At 36.6% G+C, this 19,327-nt stretch overlaps 1 protein-coding gene across 1 annotated transcript in view; it reads left to right on the forward strand.

The window, feature by feature from the left end:
* Positions 1 to 19,327, forward strand: part of ptprt (protein tyrosine phosphatase receptor type T) — a 278,126-nt gene that overhangs the window by 245,119 nt on the left and 13,680 nt on the right. Inside the window, exons 19-26 of the mRNA XM_016287683.1 lie at positions 1,562 to 1,598; positions 2,701 to 2,798; positions 3,556 to 3,672; positions 7,929 to 8,083; positions 11,157 to 11,292; positions 13,730 to 13,879; positions 15,126 to 15,299; positions 18,490 to 18,621. Coding sequence (XP_016143169.1) covers positions 1,562 to 1,598; positions 2,701 to 2,798; positions 3,556 to 3,672; positions 7,929 to 8,083; positions 11,157 to 11,292; positions 13,730 to 13,879; positions 15,126 to 15,299; positions 18,490 to 18,621 — 999 coding nt within the window. The remainder of the gene's footprint in view (positions 1 to 1,561; positions 1,599 to 2,700; positions 2,799 to 3,555; positions 3,673 to 7,928; positions 8,084 to 11,156; positions 11,293 to 13,729; positions 13,880 to 15,125; positions 15,300 to 18,489; positions 18,622 to 19,327) is intronic.

Here is a 19,327-nt window from a genome sequence, read left to right on the forward strand (position 1 = left end):
TATTCATTTTTATAATACCGATGTATATATATATATATATATATATATATATATATATATATATATATATATAATTCATTTTCATCGTTCTTTATCAGTTTATTCAAATTATTATTCAAATTCATTATTCAAATGATAATTCATTACTTTTATTTAGCAAGGACGCATTAAATTAATCAAGTGACAGTAAATAAATTTGTAATGTTACAAAAACTTCTGCTTCAAATAAATACTGTTCTTTTGAACTTTTTATTCAGCAAAAAAACAAAAAAAAAACAGTTTCCACTAAATTAATAATAAGGATTACAAATACTTTCAACATTGATAATAATAAATAAAAAAAAAAAACTTCTGCTTCAAATAAATACTGTTCTTTTGAACTTTTTATTCAGCAAAAAAACAAACAAAAAAACAGTTTCCACTAAATTAATAATAAGGATTACAAATACTTTCAACATTGATAATAATTAAAAAAAAAAAATCTTGAGCAGAAAGTCAGTATATTAGAATGATTTCTGAAGGATCATGTGACACTGAAGACTGGAGGAATGATGCTGAAAATTCAGCTTTGCATCACAGGAATAAATTACAGTTTAAATATATTCTAATAGAAAACAGTTATTATTAAAGTATAATAATATTTCACAATTGTACAGTTTGTATCACATTTTTGATCAAATAAATGTAGTCTTAATGAGCATAAGTGACTTCTTTTAAAAGATATTAAAAAATATTACTGACCCTACATTTTTGAACTGTAGCATATATTCAGATTTCAATATTTTCCTTATTTCTTGCTAAACTAAACATACAACAAGCTTTGCATATACTGATAAAGAAGTAGGTTTGAACATAGCATTTATGACCTTTAAAGTCTTGTGTATTATGTAACCACCTTAAAATGTCAGAACAACTTCACTCTTTGCTGTCAAAGAAGGGCTTAATAGATTAATGCAACATTTATGTGCTACGCTCCTGGGAGCCTCGCTTACAACAAATGAAGGATACAAGGGATTTCTGCACTTAAAGCGCTCTTCTGAGTTTCTGCAAATTACTCGAGCAAATGCTCCATGTCCACAGCAAGCGACAGCTCGATTGAAAGTGCTTCCCTGACTGCTCCAAATCCACTAACTTGATCTAAACACCATAATGACACAGTCGATATGATTGTGATCATTGCAAAATGGGAAGTAAACACGTGTGGATATGCTTCAGCACGAGGCGTCTCGCCCCGCAGCTATAATCAGGCTACCCAATCTCATTCCCAATAATAAAACAATTACCAGCTCCGTCGTACCACAGACCCGGTCGTAAACTGCAGTGACGCTTTAAAGCCTGACATGAGCAAGGCTACATTGGTCGCCAATTTGTTTCACAGTGGTTAAAATGCTAATGAACCCAAGATGTGAGAAAGGTGAAATTACGATGTCTCATTGAGTGCTGAATTAGATTCAAGCAAAGTTTACTTTAAGCAAGATCATTGTTGCATGCGGTTTGTGCAGGTATAAAAATTAGTTTCATTTGAATAATTTTCATCTTCCTTGTTCATTCTGTTTCCCAGGGCTACCACAGACCAAGGCACTACATAGCCACACAAGGTAATTAACAAAACACATAATAAAGGCACAGCATCGGCAAAACCAAGACAAGTCTTCTGACATGAACACAATCTACAGATCTGTCGCTATATCCAATATAAAAAGTATGATTAATGAGAATATCTAAATTTAATGTTGGCTTTTGAATGCTAATTAAAATTAGCGACAGTACCAGTGTACAGTAGATTGTCTGGTTTCTAGCATGCATCTGTGTGATATGCTGAGTCACAGTGCATGCAGCTTTATGGCCTAGCGATTTCATTTTGCACTTCATAGCCTTCTGATTTATGAATTTGATTTGGGGGGGGGGGGTTTAGCATTATTGGTTGTATTTAGTGTAAAATGTTTGTAAATTAAGTTGAATGTCACCCTAATTGAGATCCAATTTGTTTTTATGCAAAGTAAGCATTGCTAAATATCAGCATAGCTCTGCTAGAAATGATTCAGTTTGTTTTTAATATTCACACACGGTTTACTCTTTACAAGAACCAACTCACACCATAAAGTGAACAGTTTAAAGGATTAGTTCACCCAAAAAAGAACATTAGCTGAAAATGTACTCACCTATAGGCCATTCAAGATGTAGATAAGTTTGTTTCTTCATCAGAACAGTATAATCTCCAATTACTTGTGGAGTATTGTGATGTTTTATCAGCTGTTTGGACTCTCATTCTGACGGCACCCATTCACTGCAGAGGATCCATTGATGAGCAAGTAATGCTAAATTTCTCCAAATCTGTTCCGATGAAGAAACAAACTCCAAAATCTACATCTTGGATGACCTGTCATTTTTTTTAATTGAATAAAAATATTAAACAAAATAAGAAATATACTGCAATAATATTATTAGAGCGAAATTTAAAAAATAGTAATTAATAAAAATAAATTGTAAAATTACAATGTACTTTAGATTAGTTAACCTGCATTGGTTAACCATCTTCACAAGAAAGACCGACCTATGATATTTGCTTGCATACTAGCATGCACATTCATGCTGGTCTGCGACTGTCTGTGAATCCATAAGGAAACGTTGCATCTTATTTCTGGTTGTTTTGTGAGTATTGCATGATCCTCTAAATTTGTCCCTCCTCCTCTCCTGTAGGCCCCATGCAGGAAACCGTGAGGGATTTCTGGAGGATGATTTGGCAAGAGAATTCTGCCAGTATCGTCATGGTAACCAACCTGGTGGAAGTGGGCAGGGTAGGGTTCTTGTAATTATCTCTTACCTTAATAAATATCACAAGATTAAGAATGTTATTTACGAAGCGCTCCTCCAATTGTTACATATTTAATTACGGTCTTGTGGTTAAACTGAGTGTATATATAAATCTGTGAGGTGGGTGCTCATGTAATGATTTTGGAAGTAACATCTAGCAAGAAATCCATGCAAACGTGCAATATGTTTCTGTATCTCAAGGAATAGATGATAGCAAGCAACATCTAGGTCGTGGGTTCCATTCCCGTACACATCTTGGATGCACCTACAACATAAATGTTCTTTATTGGCATCAATGGTTCCATGAAAAACCTTTAACATCCATGGACCCTTTCCATTCCACAAAAGGTTCTTTATATACAAGGGAAACTTTAAGCGAGTGAGTCAAGCATTTTGGAGGACATCCTAAAATCGAGCACAATTAGGTGCACAAGTCCTTCACAACATCCCCAACGAGAGCCGTTTGATGTCACGTTGAGTGTAATTGAGCGCTGTTCAATGATTGGCTCCAGTGAACTCGGACCACGGGGGTCGTTCATTCAGAGATAACATCCTGTCTGACAGGTGGCCAATTACACCTCTCTGTTTTCAAAATGTCATCAGGGACTTGTTTAATAATACTGTTTCTGCAAATGCCAATTTGACTTAGACCTTGCTGTAAAATAGAGTGATACTCAGACAAATTAAGATGCAGGTGTTGTGTAATAATGTGTACGTGTGGATTCCTATGTGTCCATTAAGGTGAAATGCGTCCGGTATTGGCCTGATGAGACCGAGGTGTACGGCGACATCAAAGTGACGCTGATTGAAACGGAGCCTCTTGCAGAATACGTGATCAGGACTTTTACTGTTCAGAAGGTAAAAACCCATCCTCCATCTATACACTCATATGAAATATTTCAAGTTTCTCAGTGGTTTCACTTTCATTGCTCAGGTTTCCACAGTTTCCTCATATCAGTTTACATACAAATGGTTCTAAAATGGAATTTAAAAAAAATTTATTCCATACATGTAATGTACCTATATTTAATTTAATATTTAATATACAATTATTAGTATTTATAGAAAAGGAAAAGTAGAATGTGTTTGTGTGTGTGTGTGTGTGTGTGTGTGTGTGTGTGTATACTGAAATAGTAAAATAACAATCGAAAAATGCTATTTTGTTTCTCAAGTACATAAAAATTTTTTTATTTTCAGCACTCTCTGCATGCATCTCTTCATCTAGTCTCATGTTCATCCATACCATATGAACCATCAGCTTGTGTTTAAGCCCATAATGCGTCTCTCACTCAATCAATCAGTTATATTGTTCTTATCATACAGGAACAGCTTGACGTCAGATCTGCATAAATAAAAAAATAAATTTAAAAAATCATAACCACAATGTTCTAACAAAAAAACTTTACGAGATCTTAACATAAGCCAACAGACAATATTTTGCAATGAAAGCGAATCGCAGAGAAAGCTCTTAGAAGCGGGTAGAGTTTTGTTGTTGAGTGTTGTAATCCAAACAGAACAGATGTAGGGAAGCTTTGATAGTGGGAGAAATTAGTGTTTGGGAGTCGTTTTTGAGGGGGAGAGTGCGGTCTGGAACAGCATGTCATCAGCAACTTTCTTAAATCACTCAATCCATCTGTCTCACGAGGCTGCTGCCTTTCAAACGCTTCCTCGACTTTGAAAGAGAGTTGTTAGGGTACATCCTCCTCTCGGCGCATAGTTGTGCTTCATAATGAGTGGGAGCAGAAAATGACTAGAGATGTTTTCTGGTTCCTCTTAGACAGCAATGAGATCAAATGGATATCAAACAGGGACTTTTGCTTAAGTCTTCTGATTCTCAGATGTTTCTCCAGAGAAAAGGCCCTCGAAATCTTGTCTTGTCAAGAGTTTGCTCAAATCTTAAATGAAAATATGTCTAATGAAAACATGTCTAGTTGTTAATTGATTTAATCAAGGATTTATGTGCATTTTTATATTTTATTTTGATAGATTATAAAAGTATATGTATATATAGAACCATTAAGGATTTTTTTTGTTTGTTTTGCATTGTCATTTTTTGAAAATTTAAATAATTTCCCCCAAAATTCTAATTTTCTTAAAAGTGAAATCTATCTATCTATCTATCTGTCTGTCTGTCTTTTTTTTGTTTGTTTTGCATTGTCATTTTTTGAAAATTTAAATAATTTCCCCCAAAATTCTAATTTTCTTAAAAGTGAAATCTATCTATCTATCTATCTATCTGTCTGTCTGTCTGTCTGTCTGTCTGTCTGTCTGTCTGTCTGTCTGTCTGTCTATCTATTTACATGTTCCTCTTAGAGAGATCTGTGACACAACACAGTCACCCATTCTATAGTATTCTGGATTTCAAGAGTTTCATGGTCAAATGGTTTAATTACAGTCATTCAAGAAGATGATCAATTATGAAAGGTGATATTAATATTCAACGTTAGATGGATTAGCTAACTAACCATACTTGAGTGGCCTTATGTGTGTCTAGTTATGGATTTCATTCCCAAATGTTGGATATCAGAGAGTCTTCAGTTGTTGTTTTTTTCCAGCTTTTGTTAGCTCTCGTCATCTTTAGCAGCTCAGTTGCACACACACACACACACAAGCTGCATTAAACGGCTACACGGGTCCTCGCTTGGTGGTATCAGCACCTCCAGGCACGGATTACGCCACTCTCAATCCCATATTATAATTAAAAGCTTATCAGAGCGTTAAGTGCTAGTAAGGAAGTAATGGGAAAATGTTTCTACTGTAACACAACACGGTGTGTGAAAAGCCTCAGCGCTCACACAGATCGAACCACATGTGTAGTTGTGCAGTGGTTCAAACCTTGACCATGAGGCCCTGACTGACATTTCATTGAGTTTTCTGCAGTAATTTTAGGGCAAATCAGAAATTTCTGAAAGTTACAGTTGAGGTCAAAAAGTTTTCACCCCCCGGCTCTCATTGCATGTTATTCCTTCTGGAGCATCAGTGAGCGTTTGAACCTTCTGTAATAGTTGCGTATGAGTCCCTCAGTTGTCTTCAGTGTGAAAAGATGGATCTCAAAATCACACAGTCATTGTTGGAAAGGGTTCACATACACAAAAATGCTGGAAAACCAAAGAATTTGTGGGATTTTTCTGAAGAACAGCAGGCAGTTGAACTGTTCAGGACAAACAAGGGACTCATGAAAAACTATCACTAAACAAAAAACACAGATCATTCAGGTAAGAACACAGTATTAAGACAATTAAGAAATTTTTTATAAATTCAACTATTATTTTTCTCTTGTGGATTATATGTAAACATCTTTTATGTGAAATATCTTATTCAGGTCAGTACTAAATAAGCAATAGCATGCATTTTGTATGATCCCTCTTATTTTGCAGATTCTCAACTGTACAGTGGTGCCTTGACATATTCCATGATAACATAATTATATGAGACCTCAACAATAAAGATCCTACTGATTGATCAATAGTTCAGCAGTTCCTTTTCTTTTCTTTTCTTTTCTTTTGTCAGGTTATCCATAATGTTGTGCCCATTGTATCATGGTATTTACTAGGGCTGTGTATCACCAGCAAAGTCACGCTACGATACATATCACGATACAGAGCCCACGATACGATACATATCACGATACATGACTGCACTGAATTTCATCTCAGCAGAATTTAGAAAAACAGCTGTTTATTAAACACTGCTTACTATAGTGCCATTTCTAACTATTGGCAGAGCAGGCAGCTGACCTCTGCATTATGAAGGGCCTCCATAACTGTACCACAGTACAATATAGGTAATTGCATATGTTTCATGTTTACATTGTGCACTCCCCACCAGGTACAATATTCTGATTGTTTGCATCTTGTTTTTAAGCCCATAAATAATAATGTACTTGTTCTAATAAATGTATATTGTAATGTACTCATTATAATATGTTTAAAAAATAATTTGCATTGCTGGTAGGTTATCATTGCACATATTAACACACTCTCTACAATAAAAAAAAAATAGAAGAGTTCTAAACTAACACGCTGTCTTCACTGTATCTAATGCACACAGGCTCAAGGCTGATTTATACTCGAGCGTCCGCAAGTTCGCTTAGGTGCGCGCAACATCGTTTCGCGTGGCGGTGTGCACGACATTTTTTTAAAGTTTCCGTGCAGCTCCGCTTCCGAAGATGCACGAGTTCAAAGCGACTGTAGCCGAACATGCACGTCTGTGCCAGCATTTGTGTGAAACAGAAGCAGTTTGGTGTTAAGTTCAGTCACACACACAGATCACGCTGCGGCCGAACTCAGACATTCAGGAACAAACCTTTTAGCGCTGCCCCGCAGTTTTATCAACTAAATAGCTTAATCGCTCAAGAGCTACATTATCTTTCTTAACAAGGAGCTGGTAGCATCGATTCTAAAGGAATTAAAGCCACAGCTTTACTGTTAATAGAGAAACGGTGGTAATTCATACATACACTGCCTCTCTCTCTCTCTCTCTCTCCATCGTAAATGAACGGTTGATGAATCAAACTTTTCTGAGAATAGACTTGAAGTGGAGATAGCTAAACTGCAAGCTAAGCGGTGTTTTCAGAAATCAAGCGTGTTTATCCACAGTGGAGAGAGAGCGTGTACACAGGGTTGCCAGGTTGACAAAGATAAGTAGCACACTTAGCAGATATTTCCGTATTGCGCAAGTGTGAAGCTCTGTTTTGGGGATTACGTCTCTGTATATCAGGCAACCCAGTTGTGTTCCTCTGCGGCCAGATTATTAACAGATGCTCTATTCATTCTTTTTTAGAAACCTCGCACTTTTCTACTCAATTTTAAACGTTGTAAAATTAAGCGTGGTCCACTGCTGCACACGTGCCACAGTATCAATACAGGGCCAGCTGTATCGATACTCGTATCGTCAAATCTCTGTGACGATACATCGTCGTATCGATATTTTGAACACAGCACTAGTATTTACACGGTATACACAGCCTAAAAATACCACATGGTGTTGATTGTTTTTGACATACATTTATTGGGTCTAGTAATCCTAGCAATCTTCTGTCATAATCACCTACCTATTACCCTCAGATTATGACACCTGTTGATATTAAGCTCACCACATGCTCCTGTTTGCAGAAGGGTCACCATGAGATTCGGGAAATCCGGCAGTTCCATTTCACCAGCTGGCCCGATCACGGCGTTCCCTGCTACGCCACAGGCCTGCTGGGCTTCATCCGCCAGGTCAAGTTCCTCAATCCTCCAGACGCAGGACCCATCGTGGTACACTGCAGGTGTGCTCTTATCCTAGCTTCTCTTGGATCTCTTCCTACAGTCCCTTTCTCACTCTTAATACGTACATTTATTGTAAGTCAAAGGTTCTGGTTTAAAGTTGGACTGATGGTGCGATAATGAATCTACAATGAGAGGTCTATTGATTATTTAAATAAGACATAAGCTGTGTCCCAAATGACGCACTATACACTTCCTCCAGACGCAGGACCCATCGTGGTACACTGCAGGTGTGCTCTTACCCTAACTTCTCTTGCATCTCTTCCTACAGTCCCTTTCTCACTCTTAATACGTACATTTATTGTAAGTCAAAGGTTCTGGTTTAAAGTTGGACTGATGGTGCGATAATGAATCTACAATGAGAGGTCTATTGTTTATTTAAATAAGACATAAGCTGTGTCCCAAATGACGCACTATACACTATGCACTCATACACTATGTACTTATGCACTATATACTCAACCATGTATAGTATGAATTATATAAGTTTATTTTGTCATTCATAATCGGAGTCTCATAGCCCCTCCCCTTTGGTACGTAATTAAAGCTGCGACAATTGAGTGCATGAAGTGTCCCAACACTCCACACTTCATTTTTTCGGTTATTTAAGTGCATCATCCGGGTATTTAAAAATTTTCAGTGTGAACGCACTACTCGCACTATTTATACTACAAAACGTCATAGAATAGTGTATAAGTACGCGATTTGGGACGCACCTATACTCTCTGAGGACTCTCAGTGGCTGCTATGAATCTACTGTAATATTTTTAAATGCTGGTGTAGGTTTGTTTACTGGTCCTCAGGCTGCTCTGTGTAGTTTGTTAATATGGATGTCACTAGATAAAATAAATAATAATAATAACATTTAAATTAATATAAAAAATTATAATTAATTTGATTTGCTAACATTTTAGAACAAAACTAGCTAAGTAAGGCTATGCAGTTGCTAAATTATTCTGAGAGGTTGCTTACTGGCTAAAGTTCAAAGAGCCCAAGCATTATTGTTTTTATATTATTAACTAAAACTATTAAAAATAATATTTGGTAGTTGAAATAAAGCACAAAAAGAACAAAACTACATTACAAAACCTTGAAAACTGAAAATATAAAAATAAAAGCTCATTTAAAATATTCAAAACTAAATAAACTAAAAATGAAGCTAATAACACAGATAAACTAAAAACTTAAAATTAAAAAGAAAACTGGAAATATTCAAATAAAAGCTCATTTAAAATATTATAAACAAAAGGGAAAAAATACAAAATTACAAAAACACAAAATTAAAATGAAAACTGAAAATATAAAAATAAAAGCTAATTTAAAATATTATAAACAAAAGCATAAAACAAAATTACAAAAACCCAGCATTAAAATGAAAACTGAAAATATAAAAATGAAAGCTCATTTAAAATATTATTAATAATAATATATGGTATTTATGGTATATAACGAAATCAAAAAAAAAATGATGATACTTTTACATGTCGAGCTTCCATGATGTTAAATTCTGCCATACAAACATTGCCCTTCAGAAGGTCTTGCTCCATCATTTACTGATAAACAAGAGCTATTTTATTCCCATGCATCTTTAGAACCAATTGAAACCATTTTAATGTGAAATTAGGTGAAAGCATTCATTTTGTTAAATGTGTTTAAACATTTATTTTATCTCAAATGTTTGACAGTCCAGATGATCGTTTGCTGGCAGCGTAACTAACTTCTCATGTAACAGTAAAAGAACTCAGGGAGATACAAGAGAAGACGATTTTCACACATCCATGAGCACTCACACATTCTCACACAAACGTAGGACGCTTCGGCACATGGATAGACATTCACCCATGAATCTGTCCACAACATGCCCACGTGCTCACAGATGGATGCACGGATAGACAGACTCGCTCTCACAATTGTGGGGAGTAATTGGGGGCCGTGTGGGAAGAAGGTTTGAGAATGAAAGGTGACAGCAGGAGACTGTGAAGTGGCAGTGTAAATTTGCAGTCGGCCCTGCAATCCCAGAGACGAAGCAGATGTGACAAAGAAACTTTCAGTGCGGATTAGCCCAAGTGTCAGGGGCTCCTGGTGCAGAGATTAAGATTTTGATTCAAGCAGTAGTTTTTCAGAATGTTCCGAACATTATTTCTTACTTCCATGAAACACAAAAGGAGTTTTAGCAGAATGTCCTGGCTGCTCGCAACAAGTTTGATGTCAGTAATAGGATATGTAAGAACCAGTAATGTTGGTCACTGTCATCAAACCTGTCACATCAGTGTGTGTGTGTGTGTGAGTGAGTGTCGTTTTAGCCTGACTGATGGCACATCTTCTGTCCAAATGCTCTCTCACACACACATGCATCTTGGTCTGCCAGAGCCTTGTTTTCGTAACACCTAACATTTGGATCTTAGCAGAAGTCTCAGTCTTATGAATGTATTGTGTGTGGGGGTCAGGTTTTGGCCATGTTGTGAGGACAGAATGTACCCAAAAACATAGTAAAAGCTTAAAATCATGACATGTACAGTGTGGGGATCTGGCAAAATATAATGTCTTAAATATACAGGGGGGAAAAATAAAACTATTTAAATTTCTGTAGGTTATGTTTATCACTAGGGTTAGCAAATATTTTATTACATATAAATATATAAAAATGTATTTCTATTTAATGATAAATGAATATATAGAAGTCTTCCATGCTCACTAAGGCTGCATTTATTTGATTAAAAAATATAGTAAAAACAGTGTGCCATATTATTATAACAAAAAAAGCTGTTTTCAATTTTAATATACAGTATATTTTCAGCAGACCCTTCAGAAGTCTTTCTAATATGCTGATTTCCCGCACAAACAAACTTTTTTTTTATTGTTAGCAGTGTTGAAAACAGTTGTGCTTAATATTTTTGTGAAAATTATACTTTTTGTCTTTGAATAGGCCGTTTAAAAGAACAGTATCTGAAATATAATTTTGCAACAGTATTAATGGCACTTTAATTACAGTCTTACAGCAGAAATGGAGCTGGTAGAAGGTTATCATGAGGTAAAAAAGCCTGCCGCAAACCTGTTCTTCTGTATTTTCCGCAGTGCTGGTGCTGGAAGAACAGGCTGTTTCATTGCAGTGGACATTATGTTGGACATGGCAGAGAGTGAAGGTGTGGTGGACATCTTTAACTGCATCAGAGAGCTGCGCTCGCAGAGAGTCAACATGGTCCAGACGGAGGTGAGCAGAACGACAAGAGTTTGTCAGTCGGGCAGCCAGATTATGCACAAGCTTATATACTCATTCATTCATTTACTAAATGATTCATTATTTCACACATTATTCTCTTACTTACCGTTCACTATTTTACTTACTTCTCAATCACGCACTCAGAACCTCACTCACACTCACATAGCCTTTTACTAAGCTCTCTAGTCTGTGAAGATGATATTGAATCCATCTATTTTCAGCTTAAAACTTAGATAACATTTCTCTTCCCTACATTAATCTCCACACTGTAACATCAAAACAGCCAGAACATGAAATTGCCTTGGCTCTGACAGGCGGATTCCCTACCCAGAAATGATTGGATGTTGGAATTCAAAGTCATGACCCCTAGTGGTGAAAATTTGTATTGCACTATGCATTAGTTATTTTTGTGTTTTGCTTTTTGCTTTTTAATGCAACTAGGGATGTTAATTTTAACCGACAGAATTTTGGCTGATTAATACAATCAGTTAAACGGTTTAAAAAGTAGTTTTTTTTTTCAGTAATTTATCAAAATATTTAAAAAGTATAAATACGCTACTCGTATAAAAAAAAGTTTTTTAGCGAAAAAAAAAACATAAGTCGCATTTTATTATTTCATTCAGAAATAGGCCTAATGCCGACGCGAAATGTTTACAAACATTATAATAAACAAGGTTTGCCTTTATTTGTGTACATTCACAATAAAAACAAATCTTTGTGCTTTTGTAAAATAAGCCTAAAGAAAAATAGGATGCCGCTTTCTGCCGTCTGTTTCCTTTCACGCAGCACAAAAATTAAGCTCTGCATACTAGGCAACTTGTCGCACATTTTTTTAAAAATAAATATTATATATATTTATATATACATTTTTATTTACATGTATATAAATTAGGAATTAACAAATATTAAAAACTTCATAAAGACTTCCTTATTCACCTTCAGTTCGTCTTCTTTATTGGCCACCTGAATGAGGCTGGACTCCAGCAAGTTCTCCATCTCATAGTTGAGGTATATCTATGATGAAAATTACAGGCCTCTCTCATCTTTTTAAGTGGGAGAACTTGCACAATTGGTAGCTGACTAAATACTTTTTTTCCCCACTGTATATATATATATATATATATATATATATATATTATTGTTGTTGTTTAAATAATAATGATTATTTATGCTCACTAAATAACATACTATATCAAGTCAACATGCCGTTTTATTCGATATATTCTAATATTGCATGTTTTTTTGGATGTATGCTATGGATGTAACACTAAACACAGTGGTGGTAATAATGGCTTCTGGGAGGCAATTTGTGTCAGCCTGCAGCTCCATTCAAAGATAATTCTCCACAGACACAACACACAGCAATTCATCTTTTAAAAGGCTTTTTCCTCGTCTTTTGTCCTCAACCCTCCGCAGAAGTGCTCACCAGGTTATGGAGTAATAGGTACGAGAGGTCAATCCAGCTTGACTTTAGCTTAGCGTGGATCAAAGGCCTACATTAGCATTCAAACCTTTAAGCCGGAGGCATTGTTGAGTTAAAATATGGATAATTCCGGCCCATATTTGGGGCCTGGGTTTAAGAAGGAGTTTAATATTAGCTGCAGGATGGGGATGGTGCTTTGAGTGCCCCCTTGATCTCGTTTTTAAGGCCGCAGTTGGAACGGTTTAGGAGGATGTTGCTGTCACTGCAGGATTTCAGCATCAGAAGCTGCAGTGCTGTAATCCATGTAAAACATCCCTGAGGCTGGAGTCATTTCGCCATCAGCAAATTGCGCTTCATGCATCAACGTTCATGTACCGCTCTTATGCTAACTTTTGCATGGAGTATCGACTCTATATTTCCCTGATGATTTGCTATGATGCTGTGTGCGATCGCTCTCAGCTTGAGGTTGGGCTTTTTAAACGTATGTGTTTGGATGTTCATGAATTATGAAGATTGGATGGTTTGAAGATGTGAACGTTTAAATCAAACCCTTAATTATTTTCAAGTTGTTTTTATTATCAAAAAATTAGTGCTAAAATGCCGTATGGAGGTTTTCCCCTCATGTGGCCTACAAGCTACCAGCCGTTTATAATAAATTTGAATCAGCAAGATAATTAAAAGTATCTTCAATAGGGTTGAATTGCAAATCTGAGATTGCATTACATTTAAATATTAAACTGATTAAATAAAATGAAAGTATGTTTTTTAGAACACACACACACACAGGTATAAAGACTACCATTCAGATGTTTTTTTTATTTTTTTTATGTTTTTGAAAGAAGTGTCTTGTGCACAGCAAGGCTGCATTTATACAATACATAACATACAAATTATTTGAAACATGGTGCTTTCATATATGCTCTTACCATGATATTAGCATGTCTTACCATGAGTGTACCACAGTATTTTCTGTAAGTGTTGATATCTATGTCTCTCTCTCTGCAGGAGCAGTATGTGTTTGTGCATGATGCCATTCTGGAAGCGTGTTTGTGTGGGAACACGGCTATCCCAGTGTGTGAATTCAGAGCCATCTACTACAACATCAGCAGACTGGACCCTCAGACCAACTCCAGCCAGATCAAAGATGAGTTTCAGGTGAGCTGTCTGATCAAATGGATCCATTTCCACCAAAATAATGTTCTTCTTCATATGTAGAGTACTTCTAAAATGTGAACATACCATCAATGCAACAGTTGATATTTTGCACAGCAAAACAATAAGCAAATTACTATATCAAGAGGGAACATTGCTCTTTCATAACACAGACCTAAAACATTACAGTGTCATTTAGTCTTAGAAGAACTTGACGAGATATGTTTGCGTTCATACTGAGATCTGATTTCAGACTTTGAGCACAATCTGTGACATTGCAGAAATCTGATTTCTGCAGTAGAATTGATCTACTTTCTCAGTATATATTCCTCCATTTGCTCTTCATTCAATCTCATTACAGTCTAGGATGAGCAAATGAAAGAGCTCTCATTTGGGATTGATCTTTCCTCTGAGTCTTAAAAACAGTAGGAACATGCATTTGTTTCAAACTTCATGCTTCGTGTTTCTGCAGCTCTTTAAACTATAATCAGCGAGCTACAAAATCAGCCCATGTGGAGGCCTAATTTACTGAATCCTCCAAGGTTTTTGCTGTAGACTGGCAGTGCTGCATTATGGCTGAAGGCCTCTCAGCTATTTCTAACAACTTTATCAAGCTCTCTGGTGTGATTTCATCATGATTACTCCTAGATTCAAAGTGCTTTTGAATAAGTCAATCGGCAAAGTGCTACGGCTTCCTTAACACATTTCGATGAGGCAGGTGAGTAAAGACACGGTGACTCAAACGTCTTGGGAGAAAGTGTTTCTTTACGAGCCATCAGTGAGCTGCTAGAGCCCCAAAAAGCCTAGAGCTGAGATATTTCTTTTCATGGTGCCTTCATGTTTTGTATTCCCTGTGAAATGAGCGAGCCGCTACCGTCTGTGGGAGAAGCAAAGCTTCAGATCTGTGAGGTGTCTCATAAAATATGATGAATATGTTTATATCTTTCTTTCCTCCCAGATCTTTCGTTTTCTATCTAGCGCTGCATCTTTCTCGCTTGTAAGCCACTTTTCCCTGTCTGTCTCTCTCTCTCTCCCTCAACGTCTCTGTTCTTCAGTCTGTCTTATACATAAGTAATGACTGACCTTCGGTTTACTAAAATATTTGCATTGCTTGTGGTTGGACCAGCAGTGAGAGCGGAATTGGTTTTATAAACACACCATTTTCCCCCCCAAGTAAGACCAAGAGCAGCCTAATGTTTTTCTATATTTTAAAGGTGTATGTTACAGTCCTTCATGTCTTCTTCTTCAGACTCTGAATATAGTGACACCGCGTGTCCGTCCGGAGGACTGCAGCGTAGGTCTGCTCCCGCGTAACCACGATAAGAACCGCAGCATGGACGTCCTCGCAGTGGACCGCTGCCTGCCTTTCCTCATTTCTGTTGACGGCGAGTCCAGCAATTACATCAATGCAGCACTGATGGATGTAAGTTTGATCCCTTTTGTTAGAGGTCACCTCTGACCCCTAGATGTAGAATATGGTCATGTGTGTTAGTGCTAATAAGCTAATAAATTTGTGCTAATAAACAGCCAATATGTTAATAATAGGCATGGTAATAAGCAACTAGTTAATAGTGAGAACTGGTCCCTATACTAAAGTAATACCAAAAATCTAGTATAATTGCATTCTGTTGTCAATCTTGCACTGAACTTTAAAGGGGTCATATTATATATACTTTTTTCCACTTATAATACTCAGACATAATTTGTAATTTCATAATTTAGTCATTTTAGTCCGAATTTAGATATTCATTCATTTTACATCCTTTTTTAAAAATGTATCTTGAAACTACAGGCTGCTTGTAATTTCAAGTAAGTTCAAGATTCAAGCTACTCTTTTGAAAAGGTAGCTAGCTATAAGCTAGTAACAAGTATCTAGCTTAAAGGTGCCATAAAATGCATTGATACAATATTTTAAATTGTTCTCTGATGTTCCCAGAGTTTGTATGTGAAGTTTTATCTCAAAATACCCCACAGATCATTTTTTATAGCTTGTTCAAATATGTTTTGTATTCCCTGTGAAATGAGCGAGCCACTACCGTCTGAGGGGGAAGCAAAGCTTCAGATCTGTGAGGTGTCTCATAAAATATGATGAATATGTTTATATCTTTCTTTCCTCCCAGATCTTTCGTTTTCTATCTAGCGCTGCATCTTTCTCTGTTGTAAGCTATTTTTCACTGTGTCTCTCTCTCCCTCAACGTCTCTGTTCTTCAGTCTGTCTTATACATAAGTAATGACTGACCTTCGGTTTACTAAAATATTTGCATTGCTTGTGGTTGGACCAGCAGTGAGAGCGGAATTGGTTTTATAAACACACCATTTTCCCCCCCAAGTAAGACCAAGAGCAGCCTAATGTTTTTCTATATTTTAAAGGTGTATGTTACAGTCCTTCATGTCTTCTTCTTCAGACTCTGAATATAGTGACACCGCGTGTCCGTCCGGAGGACTGCAGCGTAGGTCTGCTCCCGCGTAACCACGATAAGAACCGCAGCATGGACGTCCTCGCAGTGGACCGCTGCCTGCCTTTCCTCATTTCTGTTGACGGCGAGTCCAGCAATTACATCAATGCAGCACTGATGGATGTAAGTTTGATCCCTTTTGTTAGAGGTCACCTCTGACCCCTAGATGTAGAATATGGTCATGTGTGTTAGTGCTAATAAGCTAATAAATTTGTGCTAATAAACAGCCAATATGTTAATAATAGGCATGGTAATAAGCAACTAGTTAATAGTGAGAACTGGTCCCTATACTAAAGTAATACCAAAAATCTAGTATAATTGCATTCTGTTGTCAATCTTGCACTGAACTTTAAAGGGGTCATATTATATATACTTTTTTCCACTTATAATACTCAGACATAATTTGTAATTTCATAATTTAGTCATTTTAGTCCGAATTTAGATATTCATTCATTTTACATCCTTTTTTAAAAATGTATCTTGAAACTACAGGTTGCTTGTAATTTCAAGTAAGTTCAAGATTCAAGCTACTCTTTTGAAAAGGTAGCTAGCTATAAGCTAGTAACAAGTATCTAGCTTAAAGGTGCCATAAAATGCATTGATACAATATTTTAAATTGTTCTCTGATGTTCCCAGAGTGTTTAGGTGAAGTTTTATCTCAAAATACCCCACAGATCATTTTTTATAGCTTGTTCAAATAGCCACTTTCAGGGTATGAGCCAAAACGTGCTGTTTTTGTGTTTGTCCCCTTTAAATGAAAATGAGCTGGTGCTCCCGCCTCCCTTTTCAGAAGAGTGCGGAGCTTCAGGAGCTCATGCTCGCAGGGATACCGGCGTTGCGGTTTAACTGGTGGTGACCGTGTTACTGACCTCACATTGCTTCCAAATGCAATTTTTAACTACCACATTCCTATTTACGATCATTCTGGTAGCACGTGAAGGCAGCATTAGTGAAAACAGGCAGAGACAATGGTAGTTTTAGCAACATTAGCCTTACAGAGAGCCAAGAAGCTCTTTTGGAAAACAAAATATGAGGCGTGATGCTTACTTTGTCTGGAGTCTGGACATTTGCGCACAAAGCGTTGGTATCGATCCCTCTTTCAGAAGCAATCTTTGCACAACTCCAGCACTGAACTGACTGTTGTTTGTGAGGCAGTCCGGCATAAAATGTTAGCACAAAAGTATAGGACTTTTCCATTTTTTTCCGGGACATTTCCTTCGAAAATGAAATTTAACCACCGTGTCCTCAGCGGTCTATGGAGACTCTGTTTGTTGGTGCATCCCAACACACGACACTTTTAATGGCTCTTTGGCGCTGACATTGTATCTCCAGCAGCTACAGCAAGAAAATAGTAATGGCGGACCGCTGCTTCTCACTCACGGCTGTGTATATGCTAATAGGGCAGAGAGCGTCACAAATGGGCGGGACTTTCCCCGAGTATGACATCATAGTAGTGAGAAATCTGGAACTGCTAGTGTGGAGAGAATGTTTATGATTTATTGGGATTATAAAACAATGAGTGGGTGAATTTATACCATTATAGGCTGGTTGTTTTCACACACTGTGGCCACACAACTGTGATTTTTGCATTCTATGGCACCTTTAAGTTACTTATGACACACAAAACAATAAGGGGTTTTGAGCGAATAAACTCAGAATGAGTACACTCTGATCAATTCCAGGTAAGTGGAGCAGCAGAAAGGCCAGGAGATCGCACAGTAACAATCTCATGTAAACAAGCCAATTTAACAGAGTACAAGATTAGATCACATCTCCGTAATCGCCACACATAGATCATAAGCACACTCGTACCATAAACCAGCATCTTTATTTAGCATCCAAAAAGGATAATCAAGACAGAAGGCACGCACCTCAGATAAAGAACAACAAGATGAAAAGAAGAAAAGCAGCAAATGAAATGAACGGCCGTCCCGTGCTAGCAGAGCGTGTGTTTGTCTCAAACGAAGCCTCGGCAGTCCATGTCAATGAATCCCTCGGCAAGGTTATCACTCAGTCTCTATGTCTTTCCTGTCCCTCTGCAGGTCTCCATTTAGTTTAGGTCATTACACATGTGAGGCACGTTGGGATGTGTAGGGTTCAGGCACATCTTCAGTGCTGGAAGGAAGAGTTAACTTGTTCTCTTATTGATTGTCCTAGAGCCACAAACAGCCGGCGGCTTTCATTGTAACGCAGCACCCTCTGCCCAACACCGTGGCCGACTTCTGGAGGCTAGTGTTTGACTACAACTGCTCCACTATTGTGATGCTGAATGAAATGGATGCTGCACAGGTATGTGAAGTACTTGACCCTCACCACCATTTGTTATCTGTTGCAATTGGATGTTGGAAGATGGGATTTATTTTCCTCCTAGTGTTGTATTAATTTTTGTGGATGAGGCTCAATCCAGAAAGGATTGCAGCGTAAATTAAAAAGTCTTTATGAACACATTAATATAATAAATTAGTTTTATATAAAGTATACGTTACCATTCAAAAGTTTGTGGTTAGTATTTTTTTTTTTTATAAATGAATGCTTTTATTCAGCAAGCACACATTACATTGATCATTATTTTGAAAAGAAAATGGATTCTACAGAAATATTAAGCAGCACAACCGTTTTCAACATTGATGATAATCAGAAATGTTTCTTGAGCAAATCAGCATATTAGAAAATTTTTTGAAGGATCATGTGACACTGAAGACTGGATTAATGATGCTGAAAATTCAGCTTTGCCAATAATAATAAATTGCATTTTAAAAATATTTTTAAATACAAAACAGCCATTTTAAATTGTAATAATATTTCACATTATTGCTTCTTTTATTGTATTTTTGTTCAAATAAATATAGCCTTGTTGAGTGTAAAAATAGTACAAACACCAAGCTTTTGAAAGGTAGTGTATATATGAAATATAACATATATATATATATATATATATATATATATATATATATATATATATATATATATATATATATATATATATATAGATAGA

This window comes from Sinocyclocheilus grahami, unplaced genomic scaffold (assembly GCF_001515645.1).
Source record: "Sinocyclocheilus grahami isolate Dianchi unplaced genomic scaffold, SAMN03320097.WGS_v1.1 scaffold223.1, whole genome shotgun sequence".
Taxonomy (NCBI): Eukaryota; Metazoa; Chordata; class Actinopteri; order Cypriniformes; family Cyprinidae; genus Sinocyclocheilus; species Sinocyclocheilus grahami.